The 10,816-nt window shown below is 44.4% G+C and overlaps 1 protein-coding gene across 1 annotated transcript; it reads right to left on the reverse strand.

Moving 5' to 3' along the window:
• Positions 1–644: 644 nt before the first annotated feature.
• Positions 645–8,593, reverse strand: si:dkey-69o16.5 (Alpha-aspartyl dipeptidase-like). The gene is made up of 8 exons (XM_044215904.1): positions 8,215–8,593; positions 7,498–7,586; positions 7,119–7,193; positions 6,931–7,010; positions 6,024–6,209; positions 3,698–3,757; positions 882–964; positions 645–800 (listed from the first exon to the last, which is right to left on the reverse strand). Exons 1-8 carry the CDS (start codon positions 8,307–8,309, stop codon positions 740–742), a joined length of 729 nt encoding a protein of 242 aa, XP_044071839.1. The 5' UTR covers positions 8,310–8,593; the 3' UTR covers positions 645–739.
• Positions 8,594–10,816: the final 2,223 nt, after the last annotated feature.

Below are 10,816 nucleotides of genomic sequence, written 5' to 3' on the forward strand. Positions count from 1 at the left end.
CAGTGAACACAGAGCGCAGCTGAGGCTGATGGGAGCGTCAGCAGCTCTGCAGGTGTTTGGTCAGAAAGTGTCGGACACGTTAACATGTCGACCTGATGGTGGCGCTGATTTGAAGATGTTAGCATGCTAACACGCTAAGTTATGATTGTGAACATACTGCGTCCTCGTTCACTCCTCCAGTTTCCCACGCTGACTTTCATTTCATGTACTAGTGTTTCCGTATTAGTGGTAACACTTTCTGCTACGTCCAGCAGAGACTCTGGAATCTGGTTCTCGACTCCGTAACCAAAATGTCATCAGCATAAAGAAATCATTTGTTCCCTGGCGCCTCCAGTAACTCCTTGCATCCACGGCGAGCTGATCTGGACGTATTAGCCCATCAGTGAAGCCTGCAGCCCGGCACGAATACAGCGCTTTTATCCATTTACAAAAAAAAAAAAACATCACCAAACCTGAATTTTGACAGCGCCGCAGGTAAGAAACGGTTAGCTAGCCTCAGTGCTAATAGCTTGGACAGTTGGCTTTTTTTTGGTACACGTGATGTCATCGCTTCAGAGTGAACCGTATTGCGATGCTTTTCGTTTGAGGTTGTTAAAGAAAATATTGGCAGGGACAATTCAATTCAGCATCAACAAAAAAACATCTGATTTTTCTTTTAAAACATTTATTCTGTTTTGACCAGAACAACAACGTGAAAGGGCGCGACACCGGCAGTCGTTTCCTGTTTCCCTCTGATTGGTCAGTGTGTCAGTAGGAAGCTGAGGTCACTGCCCGGGTCGTACTCCACTGAGGGCTTTCCCCTGAAACGCACAAAAACACAGTCGGATGGTGACTGTTACTGGTGTTACTGGTGTGCGTTCAGGTTCAGGTGTGTGTTGTACCTGGTGAAGAGCCTGGCCTTGGTGCTTCCCAGTAGTGTTGCTTTGTTTCCCTCCACCAGCAGCATGGACCCCTCCCTCAGACCCTGAAAAGGCACAAAATTACCGTAAGTGCTCTAATAAAAGCAGCTGTTTCACCCTCTCGGCAGGATTTGTCCGTGGCCCTCTCAAACAAACACTGAGGAACATTGTGCTGCGATGGCTGACGTGGTAAATTCAGGATAATGTACTTTTCCACAGCTCTAATTCCATCATTACAACAACAGCGGCGTTATTGTGTTTGCTAATCCCTGCGCAGATACAGTTTAAAATGATAACGGAGGCACGTTTAACACTGAACATTTTGAAACAATGGCAAAAACAAAAGCAGCTTCTCATTTGTAGTTGGTGACGGTCAATGTGTGCTGAAAAGACAACTGTCACTGGCAGATTCTATAGCTGTAGCTAGCTAGCTAGCTAATTAAGCTAATGTTAACTCCATAAATTGATTCAAAACTGTCTCTAGCTGACTCTTTAGCTTGTTTTAAAATCGGTTAGCTGAGAGAATCAGTCTGTTAACATATCATGCTAACAGACTGAGGCTAAAGCTAACAGGTCCCAGCTCATGATATCATGCTAACAGACTAAGGCTAAAGCTAACAGGTCCCAGCTCATGATATCGTGCTAACAGACTGAGGCTAAAGCTAACAGGTCCCAGCTCATGATATCGTGCTAACAGACTGAGGCTAAAGCTAACAGGTCCCAGCTCATGATATCATGCTAACAGACTAAGGCTAAAGCTAACAGGTCCCAGCTCATGATATCGTGCTAACAGACTGAGGCTAAAGCTAACAGGTCCCAGCTCATGATATCATGCTAACAGACTGAGGATAAAGCTAACAGGTCCCAGGTCATGATATCATGCTAACAGACTGAGGCTAAAGCTAACAGGTCCCAGGTTATGATATCATGCTAACAGACTGAGGCTAAAGCTAACAGGTCCCAGCTCATGATATCATGCTAACAGACTGAGGCTAAAGCTAACAGGTCCCAGCTCATGATATCGTGCTAACAGACTAAGGCTAAAGCTAACAGGTCCCAGCTCATGATATCGTGCTAACAGACTGAGGCTAAAGCTAACAGGTCCCAGCTCATGATATCATGCTAACAGACTAAGGCTAAAGCTAACAGGTCCCAGCTCATGATATCGTGCTAACAGACTGAGGCTAAAGCTAACAGGTCCCAGCTCATGATATCATGCTAACAGACTGAGGCTAAAGCTAACAGGTCCCAGGTTATGATACCATGCTAACAGACTGAGGCTAAAGCTAACAGGTCCCAGGTTATGATATCATGCTAACAGACTGAGGCTAAAGCTAACAGGTCCCAGCTCATGATATCATGCAAACAGACTGAGGCTAAAGCTAACAGGTCCCAGCTCATGATATCATGCTAACAGACTAAGGCTAAAGCTAACAGGTCCCAGCTCATGATATCATGCTAACAGACTCAGGATAAAGCTAACAGGTCCCAGCTCATGATATCATGCTAACAGACTGAGGCTAAAGCTAACAGGTCCCAGGTTATGATACCATGCTAACAGACTGAGGCTAAAGCTAACAGGTCCCAGGTTATGATATCATGCTAACAGACTGAGGCTAAAGCTAACAGGTCCCAGCTCATGATATCATGCAAACAGACTGAGGCTAAAGCTAACAGGTCCCAGCTCATGATATCATGCTAACAGACTGAGGCTAAAGCTAACAGGTCCTAGGTTATGATATCATGCTAACAGACTGAGGCTAAAGCTAACAGGTCCTAGGTTATGATATCATGCTAACAGACACCAGGTTATGATACCATGCTAACAGACTGAGGCTAAAGCTAACAGGTCCCAGGTTATGATATCATGCTAACAGACTGAGGCTAAAGCTAACAGGTCCCAGCTCATGATATAATGCTAACAGACTGAGGATGAAGCTAACAGGTCCCAGCTCATGATATCATGCTGACAGACTGAGGCTAAAGCTAACAGGTCCCAGCTCATGATATCATGCTAACAGACTAAGGCTAAAGCTAACAGGTCCCAGGTTATGATATCATGCTAACAGACTGAGGCTAAAGCTAACAGGTCCCAGCTCATGATATAATGCTAACAGACTGAGGATGAAGCTAACAGGTCCCAGCTCATGATATCATGCTGACAGACTGAGGCTAAAGCTAACAGGTCCCAGGTCATGATATCATGCTAACAGACTGAGGATGAAGCTAACAGGTCCCAGCTCATGATATCATGCTAACAGACTGAGGCTAAAGCTAACAGGTCCCAGCTCATGATATCATGCTAACAGACTGAGGCTAAAGCTAACAGGTCCCAGCTCATGATATCATGCTAACAGACTGAGGCTAAAGCTAACAGGTCCCAGGTCATCATCCTTATCAGCTGATGATCCTAGTATTTATAAAAAGGAAGATCAGACTGCTGGTCTAACATAACCCTGTTTGGCTGATTAGCTAAACTTCTCGTTCGTATTTTAAAACAGTAAGTTTCACTTTTAGCGCTGCAGGAGAAAAGTCTTCCAGGACGAGGACTGTCTCAGGTAACGTTGGCTGGAGTGTGAACTTCCTCAAATCTAATGAAGATCAGGACAGAGCTGCTAACGCTAGCTTAAACTCTGATAGCATCCAGGCCCGACTCGGAAGTGTTGAGTTTAAACAATTAAAGAAGCTGAGAGTATGGCGTGATGCTGCACTGATGGGATTAGTGCTGGAGAAATGGACATTATGCTGAATTGATAAAGACAACAAACGGGGGACATGAGGCACAAAGGCGGTCTCACCAGGACACATGGAGTATCAGGTTCTTCGTGGTACTGGGTGATCCTCTGCTCTCTGGTCTCCTGCACCACAGCAACAACACAACATCACTCACTCGTTGCTCCTGTATAACAGGCATTCAGTAGTTCATAGCGTCTTAGTAATAATATACATAAATATATATATATATATATATATATATATATATATATATAAAAATATACCGATGGTACAGCAAGTTCATATTAATGGATTTTGTCACTCCTGTTATTATCTTTCTTCTATCTGGAGGATAATCATGCTCCAAGTTTTGAAACTACAGTTCCCATAATGCTTTGGGATGCAAACAGGAAGTATCATGTTGCCATGAGCTACAACTTGAGCCCTGTTTTTTTCAGCCTGTATTTTTTAACCGTCCCCGTCAGAGCAGCCGAACCAGCAGTCAGCAGCTCCTGTCTGCAGTGGACCCGTGGACGGACAGACAGCTGTCTCTGGATCACTGTGAGACTGAAGGAAACTCAGAAACAGCAGGATTCTCAGGCAGGTTCTGCAGCCGCTTTCCTCTCTGGCGTCTCAGTGGATTTACGGACGTGGGCGTCAGAGATAAATAATATCTTCGTCTGAAAATGTGTGTTTCGCGTGTGTGTGTGTTTTAATCATTAACCCCCATCACAGACGACACAGAGCTAACCGCCAGGTAACAGAAGTGACCACAGAGACCTGGGGGGGGGGGGGGGGGTCTGATCTTTGCCGCCACGCTTCGATGGTGAACACATGGCGGTGTCTTTATTAGAGTGAATCACCCTCATGCATGACTCACACATCAAGAGCCATAATTGTACGCATGATCCATGATGATGAAGATACAGAAAAATAGAAATGCGTGGCCAAAACAGCACATTGTCATTTACAGACCCCCATAATGTCACAAATCATGTTTTCAGGGGAGCAAATCAGCAGCCGAGCTACAATAACTAACTTCCTGTTGTTTCCTTCGCCTCTGGCTTCATCTTATTATTTTAATTTATTTTATTTTTTAAGCTTATCGCGTGTTTTACTCCAGGACTTCTGCTCCGCCGCGTTTCTCTGACGGCTTTAGTTACTTTTCAAATCGAGATTTTACATAAAAATATTGATATTGATATTATTTACCTCCATTACTGCTGTGCAATATCTTAATAATCTCAATAAGCTGCACTTAACTCGACAGTACATGCACCTCTGCTTATTACTTATATTATTACATTGTATTATTATACTGTATTATCATCATCAGCCGGTAAACCCACCTGGTACTTAACTTATTTTCTGACCTGTTTTTATAGTGTTTATAGTTTTTATAGTGTATCATATTGTTTGCTAGTACTTCCTCCTGTGTGCGCTGACGTAAAGGCGAGCTGCTGTAACAAAGAGTTTCCCTTCGGGGATCAATAAAGTGTTTCTGATTCTGATTCTAAATAAAACGCGCTCAGCTGCTCTTCAGCACTGTGAACTTCCAAATCAATAACCAGCAGTGACCACGAGGGGGCGCCGTCCTCCACCGCACGCTGTGGCCGGGACTCCGCAGCATGCTGGGAGACTTTCAGGACCGTCTGCAGGAAAACAGACTTTCATGTGTTTAAACTGGGTTTGGGCGTTCGTCGTTACAGTTTGGTGACGATGATCAGCTGCAGCCGTGACTACGCTGAGATCACATCGTCACATCACGTGGGGATAAAGGTCAGAGCAGCAGGGGATTGTGGGACGGCGGGGCCTCACACGAGCAAAGGTGCTGACGCTGCACTTCTTTCTGTCAGCGCAGCAGTTTTCAACACGTTGCATCACTTCCCCGGGCGCCGAGCTGCTTCTCACGGGACGGGGCGGGGGGCAACTGATATGGCAGCTAATCGACCAATCAGCACGCGCTGCGTTATCAGCTCGAGGTTTCATCATCACTCTGAACTCTGGAGGAAGCGCTCCGACCCTCGGCTTCAGTTAAACACCAGGAAGTGAACACACTGTAACAAGTATTCTCAGCTTCCTGAAGTATCAGCAGGACAAGTTCTCCTTGGGAGAGAAGAAGAAGAAGAAGAAGAAGAAGAAGAAAGAAGAAGAAGAAGAAGAAGAAGAAGAAGAAGAAGAAAGAAGAAGAAGAAGAAGAAGAAGAAGAAGAAGAAGAAGAAGAAGAAGAAGAAGAAGAAGAAGAAGAAGAAGAAGAAGAAGAAGAAGAAGAAGAAGAAGAAGAAGAAGAAGAAGAAGAAGAAGAAGAAGAAGAAGAAGCTTTAGGACTTTTCTCTCATCTTTGATTTTTGGTGAAATGTTAGTTTCTGAAATGAAAGCATGGGAGAGGTTGAGACCTCCGGGACTCACCCCCATGTGGCGGCTGCTGGCAGGCGCGGCGCCCAGGTAGTGCGGGTAGTGCGGGTTGATGTTGAAGGGGACGAGGCCGATGGCGGAGAAGGACGGAGGGTAGACGATGGGCATGTCGTTGGTGGTGTTGATGCTGATGGTGGCCACGTTGGTGCCGGCACTGGAGCCCATGTAGGGGACACCGTCCTGGAGGAGGAGGAGGAAGAGGAAGAGGAGGAGGAGGAGGAGGAGGAGGAGGAGGAAGGGAGGAGGAGGGGAAGAGGGTGTAAAGAAGGAAACAGGACAGGAGGAAGATTTAATAAAACAGAAACAGTAGTTGTAAGGCTCACGGAGCGTCTCTCCTGATTGGCTGACTGAGTGAATAACTGCTGACGTCATGAAGAGCTGAGAGCATCAGCTGTGTGGAGCGATGAGGAGGCTGGAGCCTTCCTCACATGAACACATGAAGCCAACAGAAACGTCACGTTTCCATCGTCTGAGCTTTTAATGGCGTCGTCTCGCTGCGTCCTCTTCTTCTTCTGCGGCGCTTTAACGGCAGCGGCTGGAGGATCGGCTCCACCAGCTGTTCGCCTCCGTCAGCCAATCAGCTCGCGTTCTCGCAGCAGCGGCGGCGGCGGCGGAGACGAGCAGCGCGTCACGTTTCCAGTTTACGTTTGGATGGAAACGTCCCGAGCGCCGTCAGCTGAAGAGTCGGAGGAGGAGGAGGAGGAGCAAACAGGAAGCAGTCGCTCCATCACAGTTTTGTAGTTCGGCCATTTTGAGTCGAGACTCTGGTACAAACCGTGTCTCTGGCTTCTCTGTACCTCATCAGCTGACGCACAGACTGACACACCTGTGTGTGTGTGTGTGTGTGTGTGTGTGTGTGTGTGTGTGTGTGTGTGTGTGTGTGTGTGTGTGTGCGCGTCACCTCGAGCACTCTCCTCCTGATCTCCGTCACCACCTGGTTGTCATAGAGACTCTTCAGCAGCCGGAAGGTGTTTCCTCCTCCTGTGAAACACACACTGCCGTTAGACCGCAGGTCACCTGAGAACTATGGGTAACGGAGTCCGCCGTGGTGTTTGCGTCTGCAGCGACTGTGCCCCGTTCGTTCCTCACCTATGAAAATGCCCTCGGCCCTCCGGACGGCGTCGACGGGGTCCGGGGCCTCGTGGAGGCCGTCCACCTCGTAGCCTGCGGAGACAGCTCTCGGTAACATCTAGAGGCGTCGTTCAGCTCGGAGCGTCTCAGAAACCAGCAAGCGTTTAGACGCAAATACAGAAATGCACTGAAAATGCCAAAACTACATGGAAACTAAACACAAACTACAGAAGAACACGAAGAAAACACAATATGTTATTTAAGAAATATACAGAGCGTGCAGGCCGCAGCTCCGTAGGAACATTAAACTACTGGACTGTTTTATATATATTTATGAGACTTGCAGGATTAAATTACGTGAATATTGGCACTGATCATGCGACACACGCAGACCTACCCAGAGTCTTGAACTTGTCCCTGGCGGTCTTGGTGTAGGCGTCTCTGTCGTGGAGAGCGTGAGGAACGAACAGCACCCTCTTCACATCTCTGCAACACACAGAATACAGGATCCAGTCCAGGCCCCCGGTCCGGTCTGTGATTCAAGCTGTTCACTTTCAATAGATGGAGTTAGAGATTCAACAGCCATCCAGCCTGCATTTTCTGTTCTATCCACACTTTAATGCCAATTAAGTCTCTCCACACCAAACTCCATTCACAAATCGGGCATTTTAATGACCGTTTAGCAATTCATACAAACTTCTTGCAACATGACTTCAGACAGATAGATTTTTAGTTAAAATATTCATCATAAACTGCTGCTTGTGACTTTAGCACGCGACCACTGATTCACACAGGATGATCCAACATGTCCACAGAGGTGTGTGTGTGTGTGTGTGTGTGTGTGTGTGTTATTACAGATAATAACAGCCATGTAGAACAACTTACACAGGTCATGTTCTAGTCACACGTCCACACCAAACTCCACTGAAAAAACAGGCAATTTAATGATCTGATTTAATGATTTTGTAAATTAAATTACTGCCGCTTGTGACTTTAGCACGCGACCACTGATTCACACGGGATGATCCAACATGACGCGTGTTTGCTGGCGGTTGTGGAAATATTAAATTGCTCGATTTTTGAAGGGAGTTCGCTGCCGCCGCATTAAACTTACTTCCCGAAGAAGTGTGCGATGTGCTGCTGACAGTGGTCCAGGTAGCCGCTGCCGTGCAGGGTGGAGTTGGACACCAGCAGGAGTCTCCTCTTCATCTCCGGACTCAGACGCGGACTCAGCCGGAGGAACCGAAGGAGACCAGCACAAGTGCGACCGCAGCGGAGTCCGCAGGTCCGGGGTCACAGTTCGGCTGAGAGTCCGCCGACAGCGGCTGTAATAAACGCTGATAACAACGCGCCGCTCGGACGCACCAGACTCCGCCTGCTTTTATGTACTTTAAACTTTACTCTCACCGAAACAAACACTTTATATCGACATTAGCTCAACTTGGTCTCGTTTCCTCCAGCGGAAACAGCACCAGCACTTCCGGCCCAATTCTTTCAGAAGAAAAGCGTCAATCACTGCGCAGATTACAGTACATGTCAGATGTTGTTTTTAAACCATAAAACTTTATTAATCTGAACAAATTTCCATTTCATCATGACCGAAGTGTTAGACAGCGAGAACGGAAGTCAAATCATAAGAAAGGAAATATAAACTGCAAAAGATGAAGACAATAAATAACTCCTGTATTTTCAAAAATGTAGTTTAAATGTAACATTTAATTGTGTATATATAGTTGAGCTGCAATGATTAATCGATCAGTTTATCAACAAAATGAATCGGCAACTATTTTGATAATCGTTCAAGTAATTTTTAAAGCAAAAATGCCAAATATTGTCCAGTTGCAGCTCCTCCAACACGTCTGCTGCTTTTCTGTGGCGTTGGCTGAGTAAAATTAGCAAACGGGTATTTTTCATCAAATGATTAATCGATAATGAAAATAATATATATAATAATATATTTGGTGGTTAAAAAAAAAAGTTTTTCTGTATCATTTTAAAAAAAAAAAGTTATTCTCGTCTTTATAATTACAAAATGCCAGTTTTAGACTTTTACTCCAAACATGTAATCTGCTGCTCCGTAACATCACGCCAACATTTCGATTGTATTTAGCGGTTTAAGGAAGAAAAACACTTCTGAAGTTCACTAATGTCTAAAACTTAGTTTGAAATCTGAAACAAAACGCTTAAAAACTCATTCGGCGCTTTTATTTTGAAAGGGAATCTCCACGGAACAAAATAAACTTTTTTTTTTCAGAATAAAAGCAGAAAAATAATAAAAGAGAATTCAATAAAAATGTTATAATAAAATAAGAAGTTCTGGAGAGTTCCGATATTTTGGATCAAACAAAATTGTTATTATTTTACATTTTAATGACAGAAAAACGAGTTTCTGAATAATTATTTTGCAGATTGATTGAAGTTCTGCAGTTACAACACTTAAAAAGGGAAAATGGTAGAATTTAATTTATTTTTTAAATGTCAGTTTTCTGAAACAGTTAATTAAGACAGATTTTTTATGTCTTTTTTACACGAAGTAATATTTTATGACGTCTCGTGATTATTTGTGTCACGTGACCAGAGTTCAGTTTGGCTGCAGTTACACCACGTGGCCTCCAGGCGGCAGCAGAGCTGAAGCAGAAAGTGAAACTACCGAACATCTTAAACGATTAATCGATCAGTCAGTTGAGTCAAAGAATTCATCCGCCACATTTCTGACACCCGATTAATCGTTTGAATCGACGTTTCGGGGCTCCAGCTGGAGATCTGCTGCTTTTCTTGTCTTAAATGAAAAGTAAACTGAATAACGTCGAGCTCGTTGTGATGATAATGTAGAATAACTGTGATCAAGAAATCAATCATCCAAAATGAGCTCCAGCTCCAGCAGCAGCATCCTGTTTTCACGTGAACGCATGACGAATAATGATCTGAAGATTTATGTAATGATATATATATATATATATATATATATATATATATATATATATAATTATATAGTTCATCATTAGATAAGTCGTGTCAGCTCCCTCATTTCTGTGAAAATGGTCCAGGAGTGTTTCCTCAGGGAGGAGTCACCTGAGTAGTTTAAAGCTAGTTTCATGAGTCAGTAATCAGTCTGGACACTGTTTTGGCTGCACCTCCTCATCAGAATCAATTAGCATGTGATTGGCTTTCGGTGCACCCTGATCCGAATTCAGAGTCATTTCTGTTCAAAGAGGGGTTTTCTTTTTCTCAAAATGGTTTCTTTGACTCCTCTTTCAAACCAACTCTTCTCTCTACTTTCAGATCTTCACCTCGCTGTCTTCAAATGTGCGGTTTGTAGCTTTTAGATGCAAATGCACGGCGCTCTGTGATCCTGAGTTAAGTTTTTCAGACAGTCCAGATACATAAGGGATGGAGACACAGTTCCTTCTTGGTTCTGTTACACTTTTGTCCTGTTTTTTTGGCTCTTTTAACTTTGTTGATAACTGGATCACAGAGCGCCGTGCGTTTGCATCTAAAAGCTACAAACCGCACATTTGAAGACAGCGAGGTGAAGATTCAAAGTAGAGAGAAGAGTTGGTTTGAAAGACGAGTCAAAGAAGCCATTTTTGTGAAAAAAGAAAACCCCTCTTTGAACAGAAATGGTGGTCTGAGATTTAATCTGCCAACGATCTACCACAGTGTATTAACACTGTGGTCAAGCCAATTAATCATGCAGCCAGAAAACAATAGTCCTG

Source organism: Siniperca chuatsi, linkage group LG12 (genome assembly GCF_020085105.1).
Source record: "Siniperca chuatsi isolate FFG_IHB_CAS linkage group LG12, ASM2008510v1, whole genome shotgun sequence".
NCBI classification, from domain to species: domain Eukaryota; kingdom Metazoa; phylum Chordata; class Actinopteri; order Centrarchiformes; family Sinipercidae; genus Siniperca; species Siniperca chuatsi.

Excerpts from the sequence above, each read along its gene's own strand:
- si:dkey-69o16.5 (XM_044215904.1), bottom strand. The coding sequence starts at position 8,309 with ATGAAGAGGAGACTCCTGCTGGTGTCCAACTCCACCCTGCACGGCAGC. Across the intron at positions 7,194-7,497 it reads GGACAAGTTCAAGACTCTGG|GCTACGAGGTGGACGGCCTC; the intron begins GTAGGTCTGCGT and ends CTGTCTCCGCAG. Across the intron at positions 965-3,697 it reads CTGATACTCCATGTGTCCTG|GGTCTGAGGGAGGGGTCCAT; the intron begins GTGAGACCGCCT and ends GTGCCTTTTCAG.